Source organism: Myotis nattereri (assembly GCF_964212035.1).
Source record: "Myotis nattereri genome assembly, chromosome: 10".
NCBI lineage: Eukaryota > Metazoa > Chordata > Mammalia > Chiroptera > Vespertilionidae > Myotis > Myotis nattereri.
In genome coordinates this window covers 43,198,863-43,222,867 of record NC_138085.1, presented here as the reverse complement: position 1 = coordinate 43,222,867, position 24,005 = coordinate 43,198,863, and the positions used below count along the sequence as shown (strand labels likewise).

At 43.3% G+C, this 24,005-nt stretch overlaps 1 protein-coding gene across 1 annotated transcript in view; it reads left to right on the top strand.

The window, feature by feature from the left end:
- ANTXR1 (ANTXR cell adhesion molecule 1) overlaps nucleotides 1–24,005 on the top strand; it is a gene marked incomplete at its 3' end in the record, with an annotated part of 176,233 nt that overhangs the window by 89,663 nt on the left and 62,565 nt on the right. The window contains exons 11-12 of the mRNA XM_081101550.1: nucleotides 11,083–11,152; nucleotides 12,599–12,677. Of these exons, the coding sequence (XP_080957676.1) occupies nucleotides 11,083–11,152; nucleotides 12,599–12,677 (149 nt within the window). The remainder of the gene's footprint in view (nucleotides 1–11,082; nucleotides 11,153–12,598; nucleotides 12,678–24,005) is intronic.

Here is a 24,005-nt window from a genome sequence, read left to right as displayed (position 1 = left end):
AGCCCTGGTGTTGTGTGGAGGCATCTGAGATACAGCCATGAACCAAAGAAACTGGTTTTTAACTAACTCACTAATATTTAGTTCACAAGCCATGTGAGAAATCAGACTCCTGGGTTTATAGGCACACTTCTTTTTCTGATGCGAAATGTTATTTCCCAGCTTGATCTCCAGCAGGATTCACTGGGCATGGCTCTGGTTTGCTTTCTGTTCACTCTCAAAGGATGAAACTTGGCTCCCTTTGAAGGTCATTTTTCAAACTGCACGTTAATCATGAAGGCAATTGTAGGAGTTCCAAAGAGCAGCTCAGCTCCCAGGAGGATAAGAGACAGCACTCACTCGCATGTAGAGTTCCCAGTGTGTTTGTTTTTAAAAATCTATACTTTATTATCCAGAAACTAGAGTTTATCTTAGCGAACATCTGGGCCTGGGCTGCGGTGGGCACCCTAAGCAGTTCACTGAAGTGCACCTATGGGGGCAGATGGGCAGGGAAGCAGAGAGAAGGAGAACACAAGACTTACCACACAAAAGCCTGCTGTTTCCTTTCTCGCTGGTCAGAGTGTCACATCTATAGGTCAAAGGTGCGTCGTGCAATGTGGATGCATGCCTGGGAGTCTAAAGTCAAATGAAGATGATGGAATGTTGCTTTGTGCAACCTCATCTGTGGTTCCTAATTGGGCTGCCCATCAGAATCACCAGGGAGCTTTGTCCCAGTGAGAGCAGCCCCTGATTGTGGAGAACCTACCGTGTGCCCTCCCCAACCTATCTATTCCATCCGTGCAGCAGCCCAGTGAAGGAGGAGTTATTTGTATCCCCATTTTGCTGACGTGGGAACTGAAACTCAGAGAGATGAAGTGCCCAGGGTCACCCAGATGGCCGGAGGTGGAAGCCATTTGGATCCCAAATGGTCTACTTACCCAAGCTTTTGACCTCTTCTCTACATTGCTTCCAAAACACAAATCCCCATGGAGTCTTTGGTCCCCTGACCCTCAAATACCCATGTTACTCTGAGCACTGGTCCCTCACCAACCCCCCTTATTTTGCAGACAGGAACCTCAGCTCACAAAAAAAGAGTTTCTTCCTGAGGAAAGGGGGGCAAGTTTGCACAGACCAAAGTTAACTCAGCAGCAGACGGTCACCCTCTACTTTGCCGCTGCTCTATCAAGTATGCAATCGCCTCCAAGTGCAAATTTTAAGCTGCATGTGGACTCAGGCAAGCAATAGCTGGGGGAAGGATTTGCTTGTGAACTTCCTTAAAACTTATTTTCCCCAGCCCTGCTGTCCTGATAGGAAAAGCTGGTCCCCCTCTACATCTGCACCACATGGCTGGGCTTTAAGGACTGTCCCTTCCTCATGTAATAGTGCTTCTCTGTCACTTCGATAGAATGATGGAGTAGAAAGTGATTAACACAGAGATGGGCCAGACTTGTGGGAAACCCAGGCAAGAGAAGTTAATAATCGATGCACCCTTATAATCAACATTCTTTAAATATTTGCTCAACATTCATTTAGAAGAAAAGTTGGATACTGCTGAGGGAACGAAAGAAAAAGAGTGCTATCTGTGGCTTTCTCCTCCATGCAATTCAGCTCTGGCCCCCAACGTGCATGCCACAGCAGCTTAGTAACATCCACTGTTGCTCCAGTGTGTCCATGGGGTCTCCATCCCAGCTCTCCTCTTAGTTTCCGTGTAGGTTTTTTTCTTTAAGAGCAGTCAGTGTTTGCTTAATTCATGGCCATGATTGTGTGGAAGGCTTCAGCCATCTTTGTAGACTTGCTCCTCAATCCCAATTTCAAGGTAAAATCCTTCCAAACCTAATTGTGCACAGCTGCAAGAGTTTGAGTGTCAGGAGACACATACCTTGTGCATGAATCCTGAATTCACTTCAACCAAGCAAAAACAAAGCTTTAAAAAGTATATTTACTCTTAGTCAATTGCAGCTGTCTTGAGTGCACCACTTATTCGGACCTCAAGCTTACAAAATTTTTAAAGGTTGATATTTTGCTTAGAAGATATAATTTGTAAGTTCTATAAATGTCAACAGTCAAGAATTTTTTGGTGTAGATTTATTGAGAGGGTAAAGTATTTTGCAAGAGCCCTGAACCCCATTATCTTTATTTAGTTTCCTTGCAATACTTAAAACTGTCCCGTTAATTTCATATAGAGATGAATGCCATTTACCATGACATTTTGTATAATATGATTCAAATTATGTAAAAAAAAATAATAATATGCATGGAAAAATTCTGACTAGTGTACCCCAAAGCATTAACAATGTTTATCACGGGAAGTTAGGATTGCCAAGGATTTTTGTTTCTTTTGGTATACTTCTCTGTATTTCTGATTTCTCACACTAAATGTGTATTACTTTTATAATTAATAAAGCCTTAGCTGGTTTTTCTCAGTGGATAGTGCTGGCCTGTGGTCTGAAGGGTCCTACATTCAATTCCAGTAAAGGGCACAGGCCTGGGTTGTGGGCTCAATCCCCAGTAGAGGGTGTGCGGGAGGCAGCCAATCAATGATTCTCTTATCATTGATGTTTCTATCTCTCTCTCCCTCTCCCTTCTTCTCTGAAATAAAAATATATATATATATATTTTTTTTTTAGAAAATCAATGAATAACAGTAAGTAGGAGAAGCCAGATTAGCTGTACTGAGGACCAGTTCTAAAAGCTAGTTTGCCCAGAACCGAAGGGGTGGGGGCGGGAGATCACAACCTTCTGTGGGACTAGGGAATGTGTAAACCAGAAAAAGATAATCCAGAGACCAGCAGGGCTGCTGGATCCCCTCCCTGAGCTCCTCTGGGAATGGACTTATGGTCCTAAACCTTGTACTTTCTCTCCTGGGGTCACCATGTAATCTTGACCCTCACGGACACAATGATCAAGATAACCCACTTTCCTTCTAAGGCTGTGCTCAGCTGAGTCCTATATTGCTATTTATAGATAAGGTATTCTGACTCTACAGCCTTCCCACCCACCGCAGCTTAGAACCACAGTAGCAATCTACGCCCCACTTCTGGAGTACACTATTTCAGTTATAAAGTCCCACCAAGCAGAGTGACTCAGGTGCTATGCCACTAGGCAAACCAGGACCCATCGAAACCCACATACAGGAATTTACCAGCACTCTCTTTCTTACTCCAACCAGGTGTCTTCCAGTGGCCAGAGCTGTTACACCCTGTCCCTCCTCTACCCACCATCCTATAACACCTCTGAACTTTCCTGAACATTCTACCAGTACTGTGGGGGCTGTGAACCACCCCATAATATTTGTAAGACCCTCTGTAAGGCGCAAAAGAAAGCTATAAAGCCATGGTAGACATTATACCAGGATTTCAAACCTTAACATTTTGGGCCAGATAATTCTTTGCTGGGGAAAGAGGGATGCCCTGTGCATTGAAGGGCATTTAACACTATCCCTGATCTCTACTTATTAAATGCCAATAACACTTCTCCCCCAGTTTGACAACCAAAACTGCCTCCGCCATTGTCAATTGTCCCCTGAGGAACAAAATCGCCCCCATTGGAGAACCACTGCACTATCTGCACGTCCACAGATCCGTTCTGGATAGATGCCTTTCTTCTTATCACACCTATGCCATGTAGCCCTGACACAACCCAGCTTATAAGTTGCAAGACCTACTCATTTTGCACACACATTCACACCTTGTGTTTTGTAGGTGCCTTAGACAATGAGCCCAGCAGTGCCCTGGTTTAGTAATAACGTTGACATGTGTCAAGTGCTTGTTAAGTGTTGAGCATTTAATCATCATCACCTCATTAAAATTTACAACCACCTGTGAAATTAGTATTGTCCCCATCTCCTAGGTGAGAGCTTTGGGTTCTGGACAGGGTTACATAGCCTGTGGGTGGCAGAGTTGTGATGAGACTCCAGAGTCCAGGCTCTTAATGTGCTCATTGTTTTTCATCTTTCTCCAACCTGCCCCAAACAGGAAGGGAAACCAAAAGACACATCCCCAGTATCTATAATAAGTAGGAACTGGTGATATAGTTAGGTACAGTCCAGGGAACTTCCCTGGAACCCGTTGGCCAAACTCATCACCTAATCTCATAGTCACTAGCCAGTGACAACTTCCAGTGAAACCTGGCAACAACTTCAGGCCAGGAAAGGAGTGGGTAGGTGTGAATCGTATCTGTGGAAAAGGATGGTGGCCAGCTTGGTTCTGCCATGTTACAGCATCCCTCTGGCTTCAGCTGGGCACGAGAGGACACTGCAATGGCTATGCTATGTTCTAAGGATTGTTCCCAACTTGGCTCCACCCACCTGCACTTCACTACCATCTCTTCCCATTCTGTTTTGACTCTTGTTTGTCATTGCTCCAAACTCAGAGCCACTATTTAGCCTTTCCAAGTAGAAGTCACTCTCTCCACTTTCATAATCTCAGCTTTGTCCCTTGGTTTAATCTCTTATAATAACAACAAAAATCCATAAGCTTATTATCTGACCATCTATGAAAACTTTCCAGACCAGAGCCTGACACGTAGTAATGCCCAACAAATGTTAGTTTCTTTCTACTCTAAGCAATGGATCCCCTTTAGCTTTGCAGTAGATCCCTCCCCCATCTCCTCACATTTGTGAATTGTCATTGCAGGAGCCCCAGTAGGGCAATCAACCATTTCTCATTCTGGCTGGGACTCCAGAAAGCTCAACCCAGATGCTTTAAATTTCAATATCACTTTATTTCAGGTTTTTGTACAATATTTGAAAAGCCTAACATTTTTTTAAGCTGCCTACTTTTGAAGTCAGTGAAAAGGTAGAAACATCTAGCCTAACTTTAGCCTATCTGTTCTCATTCAGGGACACATTCCCAAACCAGGTGATAATTTAGTGCTGAACAGTTATACTTGGCTCAGGGATGCCATAAAAATGCTCCTTCGACCCAGGGGAGATTGGGAGAAAGAGCAGGGTGAGCTCATTTAGTCCCCAACCTCCACTATTTTGTTCACAGTAGGAATGTAAACTCTACTTTGGAGCTTACATCAGCTTTTGGAGAGTTTCAGCAAGCTCCCCCAGCTAAAACTAAGGGTTATTTTTCTTTGTCCGTTTGGTCAGAAATAAATATTTATATCAAGAAAAGATTGCCAAGGCTTGGAAAGTATTTGAATTATTTAATCAGCCCTATAACAGGATTCACTGTGATTGGTGTTTGAATTGGCTAATGAATTTTAATCCTGGTTTTATCCCACATCCATTAGACAGTCACCAACTGCAGTGAAGAATTCTGGGAAATTCTTACCAGTCTGAAAAGAATTGCATTGATCCAAAGTCAAAACCTGGGAATGTGCACGTTTGACTGTATGGTTCTGGAACATAGTTCATTATAGTAGGGCCTGGACCTCATCACAGAGCTTTTCAACCCTAGTCCCCTTTCATGGTAGATGTACCTTCTACTACCCTAATCCCACTTTAACCTTGGAGAGTCTTGACCATTTGCCTCCAAAGTGGTCAGGTATAAACAGACTCAGCTCTAGGGTGCTTCAGGCTACATCATAAAACAAGCTGTGCAATTATGACAATATAAAAAGCTGACTAATTTAAGTTACATCTGTAGAAAAATTAGCTTTGTTGACCTTGGGCAAGTTGTTTCAATAAAACCTGAGTTTGAATTCCAGCTCTGGCATTTACAACTGATTCATTAACTAACCTCTCAGAGTCTGAGTTTCCCAAATTGTAAGTAATAAAAAAATAATAATGTCAAATGAGACCATGGGCATATAATATTAGACAAAATTGGTACGAGTATAAATCAGCGATTTTCAACCTTTTTCATCTCGTGGCACATATAAATTAATTACTAAAATTCTGTGTCAAACCAAAAAATATATTTTTTACTGATCTGATAAAAAATAGGTATAATTTTGATTCATTCACATTGGACAGCTATTGTTGTGTTGGCTGTTGTCATTTTTTTTTACTTGACAATCTAAGGGAAAAAGAGGTCAGTACCCTAGACTAAGTAGTCAGGTATTGTATATCTTTAAAATTCTTGTAGCATACCAGTTGAAAATCACTGATATAGATTATATAGATATAAATAGATATAGATATAGTTATAGTTATAGATAATATAGATATAGGTATAGGTATACATAATGTATGGATATGGATGTATGTGTATATATATATATGTGTGTGTGTATATATATGTGTATACATATATATGTACACACATGTTCACTAAAACATTTCCTAGGAATTCATAATGCCTAAAAAGACGTTAGTTTTGATAAGAGAATGTAATTAAGCAATCAGAGATTTTGGAAATTTTAATTCCTCTGATTTTAAAGCACACATTAATATAGGCCAGTGGTAGGCAAACTGCGGCCCCTTGAGTGTGGTTCTTCCACAAAATACCACGTGCGGACGCACACGTACAGTGCGATTGAAACTTCATGGCCACACTGAAGGGGCCAAAGAGCCGCATATGGCTCGCAAGCCACGGCTTGCCGACCACGGATATAGGCTATTGTAAAGGTGTGGATGTTTGTGGAATAACGTGGAATAACATTTACTGAATGGTTATTAAGTGCCAAGTAACATGGTTTGCACTTTCATGCACTATTTACTCCCTACACAACCCCATGTAATGATGTCATCATCACTGTTTACAGATGAACAACTTGTCCCCAGTCACCCACTAGTAAGAACCTGGGATTTGAACTCTGGTCTTCCCTGCCCCATTCTATGCCTTCTGCATTCATCCTTGAGAAAGCCCAGCTCTCAAACTTGGGGTGTTTGGCAGTTTAGCATAATGACATTCATAGTTCCCCAAATCCTTATTTAAATCAAGCTTCTGTTTGATTATCAGACTCTTATAGACAAATGCTTTAGGTTAACCTGTCATATGTATGCACTGAATTCTGAATATCTTTGGTAAAAGGCAAAAAAATTTACACATCATCTAAAAATTCCCTTAACTGCTGGTTTCCAACTCCTGCCCCTCCCTAATTTTCTCCCAGTTGCAAACAAGCCAGCGCTGGTCTTAGCTCCCGGTCCCGTTTGCCCAGCCCACTTTGGTGCTAATGCGCAGTGAAATGGCTGCTGCCGGGTGGACAGGGGAGCTCAGGCCTCCGTCGTCCTCGGAGTGGATCATGTCCTCGTAAACATCACAGCACCACTGGCTTGGGCAGAGGTGGCAGCGAGGTTGGCCTGGCACCTGAACCAAGCGTGGCCCAGCCCGGGAGGAAGGCTTTATGCCCTGCTTCCAAGTGGACGTTCCAGGAAGGAGTCAGATGATCTGAGTTATGGAAACCAAATGGCCCTCCTTTGTTTAGAGAGAGAGGGGGAAAAAGTCACTCATTTTTGTGGTGAAGTGAAAACAGGCTCCAAACCAAACAATCCCTCTCTGAGCAGAAAATGCCAGCTCCCCAGAGCAGGCCCACAGCTCGGAGGCTGATAAACTGATGCAAGGCTGCATCAGGCCCGTCCTGCAGCCTCGGCAAAGCCCTCAGTTCTCCCAGCCAGTTTTTCCTCTGCTTTGCTCCAGAAATATTTGGACTCCCAGGCAGGAAAGGAAAAGGAAAGGAGGGAGAAAGAGAAATGTCTACTTAACTAGGTTAATCTCGCCCTTTCCCTCCTTTGCTGTGATGGAGAAAGGGAGAGGAGCTGTGCAGAGAATGAGCGTGGGCACTGACGGCACCTGGACATGCCCTGGCATCTCCCTGGCATGTCACTGCAGGGCGCCAGCTCGAGACCTCCTCAGTGTGACCCAGCTCTTCCCACAGAATGCAGCCAGGAGTCATGAGGCCTGCTGTGGCCGCTCTGTGGCTGCTCCGCGGCTCCGTGGGCAGGCTCCGTGGGCAGCGATCTGCACTCCCAGGTATTACCAGTGCATGCACAGTAGGGTAAGCCATGGCCAAAAGAAAATAAATGTAGGCTCTAGTCAGCCACGCCTGTCCTGATTTCAGTTTATTCTCTAATACAAGCCTTCCTGGAATGGAGAGGGTTGGCAAGGAAAGAACCACGGAGAATTCAGTTCTAGTCCTGGTGTTGCCTCTGACTTGCTGTGCTTCCCTGGGTCGGGGTTGCCTCTCTGAGCCGCCATTTTGCAACTGGAAAATGAGCCTAATGAACCCTGTCTTAGTTCACAAGGTCACCGTGAAGGAGATAAAGCATGGCTCTTACAAGCGGTGGCAATCGGACTGCCTGGATATGGATCCAAGCTCCCCTTTGTAACATTGGGCACGTTTCTTCCTATGTCAGTTTCCTGCCTTTAAAATTAAGGGACTAACATTTTCCCTGATAGCACTTCAGGTTAAATTTGGTTATGTGATGTATGCGAAGCACTTAGAGAGCATGTACACACAGCCTGCCCAGGGAGTATCACTGTCATTATTGACATCATAGACGAGAAAACACCCTATATAATAAAAGCCTATCATGCTAAATGTCTGACCATTCAACCATTCGACCAGTCGCTATGATGCACACTGAACACCAGGGGCAGACACTCTGACCAGTAGGTTAGCTTGCTGCTGGGGTCCACCGATCAGGACTGGGCGAGATGGGCTGGACTTGCCCTGGAGCCAACCTCCTTTGGTCCCTCCCTGGCCTCTAAAATTTTCTTTTAATTAATTTCTTTTTAATGTGCACTAACTGTGCACTGGGCTTCTAGTCTTGAAAATAATAATGCTCAGTTCAGGCACTGGGTGACCTGCTGTCATAAGATTCATAACTTCATTCAACACACCCTCACTATTCTGGCAACATTCTGAATCTGCCAGTGCTGATCCCAAATTGGAGGGGAACCTCCAAGAGCTTCCTATTTCTCATAGGAGAAATCCCCAAAGCCCCACCATGGCCTACAAGGCCTCGGTCATTTGGTCCTGCTGCCTTTTCTAGCCTCATGTTGAGCCGTCGTCTCACTCCAATGCTACAGCCTTGTTGGCCCTCTTTCAGCTCTCCGGAGTCCTGGGCTCCTTCCTGCCCAGGATCTCTGCAGTGCCGCCTCTCTCCCACTCCATCTACTCTCCCCCAGGCCTCCAGCCTCAACAGCCTTTCCTCAGGGAGGCAGCTCCTGACCTTCCAGATGAGAGCCAGCCCCCTCCTTCTTCTTTGGTGTCACCACAATTATAATTAAACTAGAGGCCCAGTGCATTTGTGCACCAGTGGGGTCCCTCAGCCTGGCCCACAGAGATTGGGCCAAAACCGGCTCTCCGCCATACCCCGAAGGGTCCCAGATTGCAAGAGGGGAGGGCAGTTCTTGGGGCATGCACATCAGAATCAGGCTCCCTCTTCTCTGGTTCCAGGTACATTACCCAAGAACCACAGCTGCCAAGTCACTACAGCTCGGCAGCTCCTGTGTAGAGTGTCTGCCCCCTGGCCGTCATTGTGCATCATAGCTACTGGTCAGACGGTCAAACAGTCAGATGGTCGCTTAGGCTTTTATATATATAGTAATTTGTGTAATTACCAGCAGGTCAGCTCCTTGAGTGAGATGCTTCATCTCTTTTGTTCAGTGTGAGGCCTAGCACAGTGTCTGGCTAATGGTAAATATTCAAAAGAATATTTTTTAATAAAAATGAATGTATTTAGCCCTAGCCGGTTTGACTCAGCGGATAGAGCATCAGCCTGTGGACTGAAGGGTCCCGGGTTTGATTCTGGTTGAGGGCACATGCCCAGTTTGTGGGCTCGATCCCCAGTGGGGGGTATGTGGGAGGCAGCCAATCAATGATTCTCTCTCCTCATTGATGTTTCTATCTCTCTCTTCCTCTCCCTTCCTCTCTGAAATCAATAAAAATATATTTTTAAAAAATGAACGTGGCCCTAACCGGTTTGGCTCAGTGGATAGAGCATTGGCCTGCAGACTCAAGGGTCCCGGGTTCGATTCCGGTCAAGGGCATGTACCTCGGTTGCGGGCACATCCCCAGTGGGGAGTGTGCAGGAGGCAGCTGATCGATGTTTCTCTCTCATCGATGTTTCTAACTCTCTATCCCTCTCCCTTCCTCTCTGTAAAAAATCAATAAAATGTATTTAAAAAAATGAATGTGTTTAAAAACTATCTTTCCTGCAACTCCTATAAAGTCCATAACAACAGAGACCGTGTTTCTCTCCTCAAAAGCCTGCATTTCTAGCACATAGTAGTCCTTCAATAAATATTTGCAGGATGGGTGGGTGGATGGATGGATGAGTAAATGAGATGGAATAACTTCCCTAGCTTTTCATATTGATAATTTCCCTAGACATCAGGGGGGATACTGTAATTGACCACTTCCTCTTCCTTCCATGAGGACATAGTGCTTAGAACTCAGACATGTCCTCTAACTCCCATCCCAGGTGTGTCTGCTCCTCAAATCCAGGCATGGAAGGCATGGGGCTTACTAATCTCCACTTGGGCGAGTGTTTAGTGTCAGCCACATAAAATGTCACTAAGAGACTTCAATTTCACAACAAATGCCAATAATAGAGTATCGTCTTGCAATTAAACCTATGCCCAAATCCCTATGTCTAACTCAACTTGGACCAAACTTCTTCCTATACAGATCTTTTAAAATCCTATTTATGACCTACCTTTGAACATACTTTTCATTTGTTCTGCTTTTGCTCATGTCATTCCTCCCACCAGAAATTCCTCTTCCCTATCTCTCCCTGGAACTCAGCTCAAGTTTTGTGTTCCCTGTGACCTCACCACTTCACCCACTAAATGGAGCTCTCCGTCTTCTGAAGCCAAATGCTATTCTGGCTTAGCCACTTTTTGTGTTTGTCAGTGCACTCTCTCCATGAATATGGCTTTTCTCTCAAACTAGACTTGGACCCAAAGCTCCCTTAGGACAAGTCTAATATTTTCTTATTTCTTTTCAGTTATGCTTGGTCTGTGCTAAGAACTTGGTCTCTATTTGCTCATTGATTGACTCGACTGGACATACAGAGTCAGAGACTAATATTTAGGAGGGAGACCTTGAGTTCACTCTAGTGAATTTTACAGCTCAAGATGAGTTTCTATTTCATAGAGTCATTGCTTTTCTAGTGTCTCCCAGGACTTAGCTAATAGTCCTTGGGAGTCACAGAACTTGAAGTTATAAACTGGCCTCACTCCTCTTAATCCAGTGACTTCCCTTTTACAGATGAGAAGCCCTTTGCTGTGGAAGATACTTATTTGCTGTGCCCAGCACCCATCTTAAAAGAAGTTGGCATGTAAGTTTCTACCAGCAACTAAACCTCAGAGAGGAGAGAGGAGATAGAGGGGACAAAGGGAACAGAAAGAAGTATCTATCTTCGTTATTATAATGGGGTCTTTCTCTAGACCTCTCCAAGTAATGATGATGAATGATGCTTCCAGTGAGCCAGGCTTCAGGATACATGTTTTACAAAGGGTGTCTCATTCCATCTTCCCAAATTTCTGACGAGATACTTGTCATCTTGAAGATGCTCAGATCTTCCCAGTTTTACAGATGTGGAATCGGTGGCTGAGAGAATTTAAGTAGCTCGCCCAAGGTCACACAGCAGTAAATGAAAGAGTTGGGGCTCCAACCAAGGTCTGTCTGGCTTCATCACAACTACCTTCCAGAATGCTCTCACACACATTACTTTGCCTTTCATGACGATTGCCCTACCAGATGGTTATCACCCCATCCATAGATGGTCAAGGCCCAGATTCAGACCATCCAAGGCCAAGCTCAGTGCTCCTTCCTCTATGCCTCCGTATGCTCCACAGAGCCGCAGTCACCCAGGCTGCCGGAGGCTCCCTGAACTAACTTATGGGGGAAATGCCGTGATGGTGCAATTATAATAAGTGCTAGTGAAATGTGATTAGGAAATAGTCACTGGAGAAAGAAGGAGAATTAGCACCCTGAACAGGAAAAGAAATCTGTGGGGACCAGAGAAAAATGTCTGTGAGAGAAGACAAAGCCTCTCCGTGAACGTGTCTGTAAGAGGCTGAAGACAGATCGGTGGCTTTAAGGGGGAAATGCTAAACTGGTTCATCCGAATTCTGCCTTAAATCATTGGTTCAAATGGTAAGGCTCCAACACTGGTTGCCTAACATTGGCCTGTGATTCATTCATTCTGTTGATTCCACAAATACCCCTGTGCCCATCCTGCAAAATGCATGCTCCTGATTCAGTGAGTCTCATATAGATGAGGAGGTAGAAGGCAACTTTGTTCACCTATTACTGCGCTTCTGTGTTAGTAGTAACAAAACCGCCCCCACCAGAATCAAATCACTGAGAATCCAGATAACAACAACAGAACGTTAGGTTTACAGGTTGGTCACTTTAGCCCCACTGATTTGGACCATTTTTTAAGAATCCTTCATCTTACTACAATGAGACAAGTAAATTAAATGGAAGCAGGCTTTGACCAGTCGATGCAATTTGCTGTAATGCAACAAGGGCTGAATGCACTGCCTTGATACGGCAGCCAGATGATTAGTGTATCCTGACATCTCCCTGGAGTTTCAGAGGTGGGAACGGCCCTAGAGACCATGCTCCACATTTTACAAAGAAGACAGCTTAGGCCCCAGGGGAAGAGACTACAGTCCAAAGAGTAGTTGCGAGCAGAGCCCATAGGGGGCCAACGTGTCCAGTTCTCGGTCCCTTGCAGCCCATGCTGAGTATCTCTGGTTCCTTGCTGTCTTTGCAGGAAAGCCGCACTCCAGGTCAGCATGAACGATGGCCTGTCTTTCATCTCCAGCTCTGTCATCATCACCACCACTCACTGTGTAAGTCACCACCTGTCCTTTTACCAAAGGCTTCATTGTCATTCTCATGTCCCTGGAAAGTTGTCTGGTTTGCATTCTGTTCTCTGAGTTTTCATCCCAACACTGCTAGGCCAGCTATGGGCTGGGTGAGGGGTATGCTGCACCCCGGAGTGTGTCAGGAACCCCTGTGTCCGGTTTCTCCAGGCTCCCCATTTCTGTGACTGTGGTGAGACCTGAAGGCACTGGCATGACCAGATGACAAGACAGGCCAGTGTCTGTGCAGTAGTGAGGGGAGATGTCTGGATGGATTGGGTTTAGGCGAAAATGCACAGAAAGAAATTGGACAGCATATACAGAAAGCTTGTCTGAAGGAGTTTTTCACTAAAAGGGAACAGGAAAAGGGGCAGTAACTGAAGAAAGATGTATAAAGAGTATAAAGAGAGTCTTTTATTTAGAATGGGAGAAATTGCAGCTTGTTTATATGGTTATGGAAACAATCCAGGAGAAAATGGAAAATTGATGAAGCAGGAAAGAGCAAGGAAGAGGCCCTATGCCACAGGGATTGGGAGGCAGCAGTAGGGACTGCGTCCTCCCTGCCAGTCCCTCCAATGCCCCTTCTCTGGATCCTGCTGTCAGGTAGCTTTGGTTTCTGGCTACACATAAAGTCACTGGGAGAGCTTTTAAAAAGCATTGCTGCCCTGGCCTCATGCCGGACCCATCAAAACAGTCTGGGGCTGGGCCCGAGGCTATGGTTGGGAACACCTGGGCCTGTGTAGTTGCTCCCGCCCACTGTCAGCGTCTGAAGAGTTCAGCCCATCAGAGGACAATCTGGGTGTGATCAGCTTGAATACAGATCTCAGCCCCTGGCATGAGCATTTCCCAAATGACCTTTGTCTGAATATTCAGATTCTGCAGCCAAATATGCTTTATCCTTCAGGGGTGGGCAAACTTTTTGACTCGAGGGCCACAATGGGTTCTTAAACTGGACTGGAGGGCCGGAACAAAAGCATGGATGGAGTGTTTGTGTGAACTAATATAAATTCAAAGTAAACATCATTACATAAAAGGGTACGGTCTTTTTTTTTTTTTTTAGTTTTATTCATTTCAAACGGCCGAATCCAGCCCGCGGGCTGTAGTTTGCCTACGGCTGCTTTAGATAATTTTAGAGAAGAATGAGTTTGACCTGTTGGTCAGCTTGGGCAGATGCTCTGATCAATTCCTGGCCGGCCTTTGAAGGACATGTTTGAACCCCCTCAGTAATTGGGGTTCATGTCCTTCACACCATCACAGGTGGAGGAGAGAGAGCAGGCAAGATTAATAAGCAGGAAGCCGGGCAGTGATAGACAGCACTCCCTTCCAACCCGTGCCTCCCCACTCCCACACACACACTTTTCAGCCTATGTTAGGAGCAAACCAGTTTTCCTGATAGCAGTGTAAGCCAGTGCAATGGATACAGGCAACAGAAAAGTTTTACTTGACCAAAGGGACTAGAGTTGTCACAAAGAATTGTCTGAGAAATGTCTACGTCTCAAGGATCTGTCAGTAGAACATCAAATCTGGAGACCAAATATGAAAACTGTGTGCACAAGCAGTGAAATTTCAAGTGTGCCCTGCCTGATTCTTTTAGAAATTGACCCTTTTGGAACCTGCCAACTTGCAGGAAATGATTAAAATACCCCAAATCTAACAACTTCATTCCAGATTCCTCCCTACTCTAAATGATCCAACAATGTGGGCCTGTATTTCTCATTTTGTCTGATCATACCAGAGAAATAGCCATGACCTTGAGGTTGCGTGGGCAGGGAAATGAGAAGGGGAAACATCTCAACCAAACCTGTAGTATGGTAAATATAAATCTGATTTAAGTCCTGGGCCTCTAAGCCAAGAAGAAAGGGTGTCCTTACTAATATACTGCAAAATGAAAAGAACTCCCAGTAAAGTCCCTCTGTACCTTCCTGACTCATTCCAGCGTACACTTACACCTTACATCTTCATCTGGGTGCATGTCTCTAAGCTTTCTGATCAACACCACCTCATAACACTTCTGCATTATTCCCTTTTTCATTTGAGAATGCTGTATGTCTACAACAAAGTTATAGCCACCCTATGATTTGAGATCCAGGTCCATTCGTTCATTTACTCAACAAATATTCATTGATTGTGCACAATATGCTGGGCACTGCCCTAGGTGCTCGGGATACATCAGAGAACACAACAGACAGAAACCTAGTGGAGAGGGTGACGAGAAAGAAGGCAGATAATAAATAAGAAACATAATAAAGGAATCACACACTATGTTAAAAGATAATATGTTCTATTAAAAAAAATAGAGCAGAGTAAGAGGATTTGGTACTTCTTGAGTGAGTATAATGTAAATAGAGATATATTGAGAAGGTGGCATTTGAGTAGAGACTTTGAAGTTGGCTGTGAGACTACTGGAGGAAGAACATATCAATTAGAAAGCCACAGTGCTTAGATCCCCAAGACCAGACACCTGGTATGTTCTAGGAAGAGCAAGAAGGCCGGTGATCAGTCGCTGGAAGAGAGCAAGTGAAGAGACAGTGACAGGGAGGTGACAGGGAGGTAAAAGAGTGGAGGGTCTGGTGAGAACTTTGGCTTTTGTACAGAGGTATAACATGATCAGATTCATATTTGAAAGATCACTCTGGCTGCTGGACCAGCCTGTGGGAAGACAAGGATGGAAGGACTGTCACTACTTAGGAGGGTTATGGCAATATTTCAGGCCAGAGATGAGGCTGGCTTGATTCAGGAGGGAGCAAAGGACATAAGAGAAGAGGTCAGCATCCGATATATTGTTAAGATAAAGCTAATGGATTTCTCAAAGCATTGGATGTAGGGCTTAAGTGAGAAGAATCAAGAATGGCCCCAAAGTGAATTTTACCAAACATTCAAAGAAGAACTAACACCTATCCTTTTTGAACTATTCCAAAAAATTCAAGAGGAGGGAAGACTCCCAAGCTCATTTTATGAGGCCAGAATTATCCCAATTCCAAAACCAGATGAAGACTTTACAAAGAAGGAAAATTATAGTCCAATATCCCTGATGAACATAGATGCTAAAATTTTTAACAAAATGTTAGCAAACTGGATCCCACAATACATTTAAAAGATGTACCATGACCAAGTGGGATTTATTCCACAGTTACAAGGTTGATACAATAGTCACAAATCAATAAACGTGGTATATCACATAAACAAAATGAAGGATAAAAATCACATGATCCTATCAATAGATTCAGAAAAAGCATTTAATAAAATCCAGCACCCATATATGATAAAAGCTCTCAGCAAAGTGGAACTAGAAGGATCATACCTCAAGGTATAGCCAACATCATACTCAAGGAGCAAAAACTAAAAGTGTTTCTCTTAAGAACAGGAACAAGACAAAGATTTCTGCCTTCACCATTTTTATTCAGCATAAGAAATAAAGGGGAAAAAATAAACAAGTGGGACTATATCAAACTAAAAAGCCTCTGCACAGCAAAAGAAACCATCAACAAAATGAAAATATGGGAGGACATATTTGCCAATGATACATCTGTTAAGGGGTTAATTTCCAAAATATATAAAGAACTTATACAACTCAACAAAAGGAAGACAAACAATCCAATTAAAAAATGGGCAAAGGATCTGAATAGATACTTCTCCAAAGAGGACATATAGATGGCCAAGAGACATGAAAAAATGCTCAAAGTCACTAATCATCAGAGAGATGCAAATTAAAACCACGATGAGATATCACTTCACACCTGACAGAATGGCTATCATCAGTAAAGCAACAAACAACAGTGCTGGCATGGTTGTAGAGAAAAGGGAACCCTCATGCACTGTTGATGGGAATGCAGACTGGTGCAGGCATTGTGGGTAACGGTATGGAGTTTCCTCAAAACAATTAAAAATGGAACTGTATTTTGACCCCATGATTCTACTTCTAGGAATATATTCAAAGAAACCTGAAACACTAATTTGAAAGAATATATGCACCCCTGTGTTCATTGCAGTGGTATTTACAATAGCCAAGATCTAGAAACAGCCCAAATGCCCATTAGTAGATGAGTGGATATAAAAGCCACAGTACATTTATACGGTGGAATACTACTTAACCATAAAAAAGATTAAAATTCTACCTTTTGCAACAGCATGGATGGACCTGGAGAATGTTATTCTAAGTGAAATAAGCCAGTCAGAGAAAGACAAATATCATATGATCTCACTTATATGTGGAATTTAATGATTGAAATAATTTAACAAACAAAATAAAAACAAAAGCATAGATATATAGAACAGACTGACAGCTATCAGAAGGGAGGAGAGTTGGGACACTGGGTAAAAAAAAAGGTGAGTGGATTAAGCAAAAAAAAAAAATAGATAGACAATAAGATGATGATGATGATGATGAAGGTGGAAAGATGATAGATAGATAGATAGATAGATAGATAGATAGATAGATAGATAGATAGAGACATACACAGACAGAGAGATGGTGGTAGCTATAGGGAAAAGGGGGTGGGGAGAGGTGGAAGAGAGCAAAGAGGGATGGATAAATGAGGACAGAAAGGGACTTTACTTCAGGCAATGGGCACAGGATGCAGTGTGCAGATGATGTTTTGTTGAGTTGTACACTTGAAACCTGCATGTTAATCAATGTCGCCCCAATAAACTCAATAAATAAATTAATTAATTTTTTAAAAGCCCTGGCCAGGTGGCTCAGTTGATTGGAGCCTTATACCATACACCAAAAGAGTTGCAAGTTCAATTCCTAGTCAGAGCACATACCTAAATTGCAGGTTCAGTCCCCAGTCAGGGTGCCTACGGGAAGCAACTGATCTATGTTTCTCTCACATCTTTGTTTCTCTCTCTCTCTCTCTCTCTCTAAAAAAAAAAAAAAAAAAAAATCAGTAAAAGCATATTCTTGGTTGTGGATTAAGTAAAAAAAAGAATGGCCCCAAAGGGTTTTGGCCTAAGTAACTGAAAGGATGAAATTGCCCTCAGCTGACAGGAGGAAGATTGAAGAGGGAAAGGTGGAAAGTCTGGAGATCAGTTTTGCTGTTGACTAGTTGCATGGCCTTGACCAAGTTGTGTTAGCCCCTTTGTGCCTCAATTTTCTCATCTGTAAAATTTGAATAATAATACTCTACATCTCCTAGCAGTGCTCTCCATATGAAATGAAATAGCATGTGTAAAGTGCTTGGCAGAAGGCCTGGCAGGTAGTAAGAGCCCAATAAATATTAGCTATTATCATAGTAGAAGCTTAGTCAAAATTACTGAACTGGTTGGAGATCCTTCCCAAAGAATTAGCTCCTCACTTCAGAGTCCGGTTATAACAAAGGAACTCTTCTGAGACAAGAAGTATCCTTAGAAGTACATGTTTGTCACTCAACCAACCCCAGGTGACTAAAGGAGACAGACAAGATGTCCAAATTCACCCAGACAGAGGAACCGATACTCAAACATAAAGCTCCAGTCCCCAGCAGGGCCCTGCACAGAAGCTCAAATAAACAAGACTGAAGCCATCGCTGGGCTAAACAGAGAAGCAGGTGGGATGTGTGGTCATCCAGGATGTGAAGCGAGGTCTTGGACTTGCATTTGGTTCTTGGGCAGCAGCTGGTTTGGAGGACAGGTTTTTAGATCAAAAAAGATCCCCTGGGTCTGAGTAAAGGGTTAGTCTTGTCAATGCCAGTTGCAGCCTGCCCAGTCCATCAACTGGAACCAAAGGTAATTTTAAAATATGTAGTCGAGCCTTTTCTTTCCTCGCTTTATTTGGTGCCCATTTGGACAACCATGTCGTCAGTTTTCAAGATGCAGAACGAATAACTGTTGCCCCTGCCAGGAGCAGAAATTCCGTGAAGTTTTACAGGAAAAAAGATTTTTCCATCCAAGAGCTAAAAGATTCCTATACAAACGGTAAACTGTGGTGAGCTCCATGACTATAGAAAGTGGTCAAACAGCCAGAGTCCTCTTTTCCAGCATATTTAAATACCTCCCACCTCCCTGTCTTTTCTCTTTTTTTCTTTCTTTTTCTTTTTTTGTAATCCACACCGAAGGACTTTTTCCCATTGATTTTTAGAGAGAGTGGAAGGGAGGGGGAGAGACAGAGAGAAACATCGATGTGATAGAGACACATCGATTGGTTACCTCTAGCATGCGCCCTTGCAACCCAGGTTTCTGCCCTTGACTAGAATCGAACTGGGGATCCTTCAGACCTCAGGCCAACACTCTATCCACTGAGCCAAACCAGCTATCTCCGTAGTCTTAACTGGCCTCCTGTTCTTCCCAGCCTCTAGCAATGGGTGAGAAAGATCATTAATATGGTGCCATTTTAAGGGAAATAGCAAACATTTTTTCCTTTTAAGAACAAAGCAAGCAAATTTCATGCTTTAAAGAATTTTTCATGAAAGGTTGTCTTCTTTTAGATAAAAACTTTAAATTCTATCATTTCCCACCCAAAGTGTACAAAACCCAGGGAATCGTTCAACAAGGATTTCTCAAACTCCTACTGTGTATCCGGTGCTCTATTTACTACATTTTATAAGTCACTATCCTTAAGGAGCTTAAAATCCAGTTGGAGAAGAGAGTCTAACAATCCTATAAAAAACATACAGCACAAGACTGCGACCCAGGCGTAAATGCGGTAGCATTTCAGAGAAGGGAAGGAGGAGTGAATGCAGGAAGTCACAGGGCTTCCTGGAGGAGATAAAACCCAAGTGGTGATCTGAAAAACAGTAATTACAGGTGGAGAAGTGGGAGGAGGCCCTCCCCTGAAGAGAAACCAACCTGAGCAAGGACTGGGTGTGTTCATGAGCATCCCTTCCAGGGTCCATGAGTCCTTTCTTTTCCTCTCGTTTGGTACCCATCTCTGGTGCCTTCTCACCTGGGACCATTTCTCAGGTTAACAACCACTCTCCTAAGATGTACACATCACATCCTTGATCACCCCCCATATGTAACAATGAGGCCCAGCTGATGCACCTCCCTGTTAACTGTGATCAGGATTTGATTTGTATTGGTTTCCAGGTTTGGGAACCACCATCTTTGAAGAAAGGAAAGAAATCTAAAGTTAATCATGAGGTTCTAAAGTCAACAGTAAATCAGTGAGGAAACTTCTCTTTCTCCCCTAACTTATATGCAAAACAGCCTGGCTACAAGCAGTAACAAGATCCAATAAATTTGAGTGAACCCATGTAAAGTCACTATTCATAGAAACTCCTTTTGAACGAAAATAAAAATGTAACAATCTCAGCCCTGGGCACCAAAACAAGAACTGCCCTATAATTGTAGCATAAGGGAGGAATTAAGAAAATAGGATATTGAGTCAAATATTCTAATTTCAAATGCTAGCCCCTCCTCTTTTCAGGGTGATCTTGGGCAAGTTAACCTGAGTCTATCTCAGAGCCTGTCTTATATGATCTTTGCAAAGATGAAAGGTAAAGTATAGAAGGGACTGGAACTATGTGGTAGCTCTTCACTAGTATATCGACATTCTCTTTTCTTGCCAAGTAAAAGTCGAATGGCCTGTCTCATGAAAAGCTTTGCTATTTACTAACCTAGGTTATAAACAGGAAGTGTTTCCTTGATTGAGAGGTAAGCTTCCTTTTGAGTCCACGATAAGGCTACGAACAGCCTGGGGGAAACTTTGAAGATGTTGCCTGCAGGATAGCGAAGGAAAATAACGCCTATAAATTAGGTCTGGTGCTAAGCCAACTGGGATTAGATAGCAGTTTCTTCACTATTTTTTCCCCAATTATACTTGAAGTTTAATATTACATTAGTTTCAGGTGTATAGCATAGTGGTTAGACACTTAAAAAGTGACACCCCCCTCCCCCATAAGTCTAGGGGCACCATACATAGTTATTACAATATTATTGACTGTATTCCCTATGCTGAACTGTACATCCCCATGACTATTTGTAACTGCTAGTCTGTACTTCTAATCCCTTCACCTCTCTCACCCAGTCCCCCAACCCACCTCCCTCTTCACTATTTTGAAAAAAGTTTTTCCTAGTAAATGAATTAAGTAAAGAGCAACAAAAGGAGAATATTTAGACTATTTATACGAATGAATTAAAACAAGTGCTTACTAAAGTTGATGCATTGCTACCACATGGAAATTTTCTATTGTTATTTAAAGTATTATATCATGCCCAGTGCTGGGGTCCAACCCCAGCAGGTCCAGGGGTCCCCAAAGGTGTGGACGGAGTCGGCGAAGAAGGAATGACACAGAGGCAGCGTTCAGTTGATCAGCATGGTTGGGTTCTCTTGCCTGGTTCTATTGCCAGGTTCTGTAGGTTCTCCAGCCAGGTTCTCCAGGTTCTCCAGCCAGGTTCTGTAGCCATGTTCCCTTGCTAGGTTCTCCAGCCAGGTTCTGTCCAGGTTCTCCAGCCAGGTTCAGTCACCAGGTTCTAGTCAGGTTCTCTTGCCATGTTCTATCCAGGTTCTGTAGCCAGGTTCTGTCTCTAGGTTCTTCAGCCAGGTTCTGTCTAGTTCCTCCAGCCAAGTTCTGTAGCCAGGTTCTGTCCAGGATCTTTTGCCATGTTCTCTCGCTAGGTTCTGTCTCTAGGTTCTGTGGCCAGTTTCTGTCCAGGATCTTTTGCCATGTTCTCTCCAGTGAAGTTCTTCTGTCTCTAGGTTCTGTGTGTAGGTTCCGTGTGTAGGTTCTGTGTGTAGGTTCTGTGTCTAGGTTCTGTGTCTAGGTTCTGTGTCTAGGTTCTGTCTTGTTACATCTGTATTTATACCAGTTGATTCCAATCCTATCAATCTCTATTCCAAAGGTTAGGGCATTTCTTATCTCCATTCCAGGGAGTAAAGATTATGTAGCTTAAGTATTATTGTTTGTAGTTAAAGTGATTAATTACCCGCCTGGCACCTAGTTGAGGGGTTTTATTCCCTCCCTAACTTCAGGGGAAAATCCCTACCTGGGGAAACAACCTTTCTCAGAGAGATGACCTTGGTTAAAACACATAGTGCCAAGAAGGTGAGCAAACATATTAAGAACAGTATGCCATATATGCCAGGTCCCTTGAAACAGCAAGGATGGACTGGCTCCTGGCAAATTCCCCCTTTTTTATTTTTTAAAAGCAGGCATTAAAAAGAAAAACCCCAAATGCTCTCTTGTATCCATTTTAAGAGTAGGATTGGCGCTTTCCGCTATTACCTGAGTCCTGATCTATCACCCCAGGGAGAGCTTGCCAATCCTGCACTTTCCCGGGGTGGAAAGGCTGCAGTGGGGTTAAAGATAAGGCTCCTTGGGCCTACCTCCCCCCATGCCTTTACATTTACCTTTCCTTCCTCAGAAAAGCATGGACATACTTCTTATATAAAACGTTCTGTCTGACTGGGAGTAACCTTAATTCCTCTGCTAGCAAGCATATGTGTTAAAAGATCAATAGAGAGTCTTATTTCTTTAGACTCAGTATGGCACATCTTCTTAATCTAAAGATCAATACAGAGTCTTCTTTCTTTGGACTCAGTATGGCACATCTTCTCAATCTAAGAATCAATACAGAGTCTTCTTTCTTTGGACTCAGTATGGCACATCTTCTCAATCTAAGTTCTGTACTATCCACCTTCTTACCCTACTTATCCTCTATAGGGGGATCTGCAGTACCCTGATGGAGTTCTATCCATCCCGAGTGTGGGGTTCTCAATGGGGGGGCGGGGGCTTACCTAGGGGAATCCTGTTCCAGGGGTTCCCAAAGGTGTGGACAGAGTCGGCGAAGAAAGAATGACACAGAGGCAGCGTTCAGTTGGTCAGCATGGTTGGATTCTCTTGCCTGGTTCTATTGTCAGGTTCTGTAGGTTCTCCAGCCAGGTTCTCCAGGTTCTCCAGCCAGGTTCAGTCACCAGGTTCTAGTCAGGTTCTCTTGCCATGTTCTATCCAGGTTCTGTAGCCAGGTTCTGTCTCTAGGTTCTTCAGCCAGGTTCTGTCTAGTTCCTCCAGCCAAGTTCTGTAGCCAGGTTCTGTCCAGGATCTTTTGCCATGTTCTCTCCAGTGAAGTTCTTCTGTCTCTAGGTTCTGTGTGTAGGTTCCGTGTGTAGGTTCTGTGTGTAGGTTCTGTGTCTAGGTTCTGTGTGTAGGTTCTGTGTCTAGGTTCTGTCTTGTTACATCTGTATTTATACCAGTTGATTCCAATCCTATCAATCTCTATTCCAAAGGTTAGGGCATTTCTTATCTCCATTCCAGGGAGTAAAGATTATGTAGCTCAAGTATTATTGTTTGTAGTTAAAGTGATTAATTACCCACCTGGCACCTAGTTAAGGGGTTTTATTCCCTCCCTAACTTCAGGGGAAAATCCCTACCTGGGGAAACAACCTTTCTCAGAGAGATGACCTTGGTTAAAACACATAGTGCCAAGAAGGTGAGCAAACATATTAAGAACAGTATGCCATATATGCCAGGTCCCTTGAAACAGCAAGGATGGCCCGGCTCCCGGCAGCCCAGAACGTTTGTGGGCATTTTATCAGAGGAAGCACCGTGTCAGGCAGATGAGAGTGCAGCCTCAGAGAAGAGAGTCCTTTGTTGTGCACTGAAGGAGCCACAACTCACTGTGGTTTTGGAGTATGATTTTATTTCTATGGGGATGAACATGGTGCCAACTATTTTACCAAGGATTTTTTAACCATTTTATCCTTCAAGTTTTTATGAATTTAGACTATTCTTTTTCTGAGCTAGTGGTATTTTTCTATAGATTTTTGAAAGAGAGAGAAAACATACAATGTACAAGGAAGAATCCCCCCCCCCCCCCACACACACACACACACACACACACACAAATTATGAAGAATTATCTAGTCCAAAAATGTCAATAGTACCAAGATTGCAAAACCCAAATGAATCAGAATTTTTTGGGTAGGGAGCCCAGGATTTTGCTCTTTAGTAAGTCTGCCAAGTAAGTCATAAACATTCAGATCTCTTATCATTCTACTTACCTGACTCTAATTGTCCTCCAAAGTTTAGAAAAAAAATTATTAAAATCTATTTAAGAAAAATGAATTTTCTCTCTTGATTTATTCCTAATTCCATTCATTTAAGAATTCCAAGATTCTAAAATCAGAAACCTCTCTTTTATATTCTTACTTTTGGATCATATTTTCTGCTATAAAACTAGGAATTTGCCTAAAAAAATAATTTTGGCCCATATGTCCAGTCTAGGGACCTTCCCTTTTTGTGTTGCCAGACAAAGACTGCAAAACTTTCTCTCCAAATGCCTCGTTTCCATAGTCCAAGTCGTTCCTTCCCTTCCTCCACTCATTGTTTCAGGAAGAGTGAGCCCGAGTATCATCTGCATTGTTTTTAAGGCGTCATAGTTCCCAATGTCTCACAAGAATGT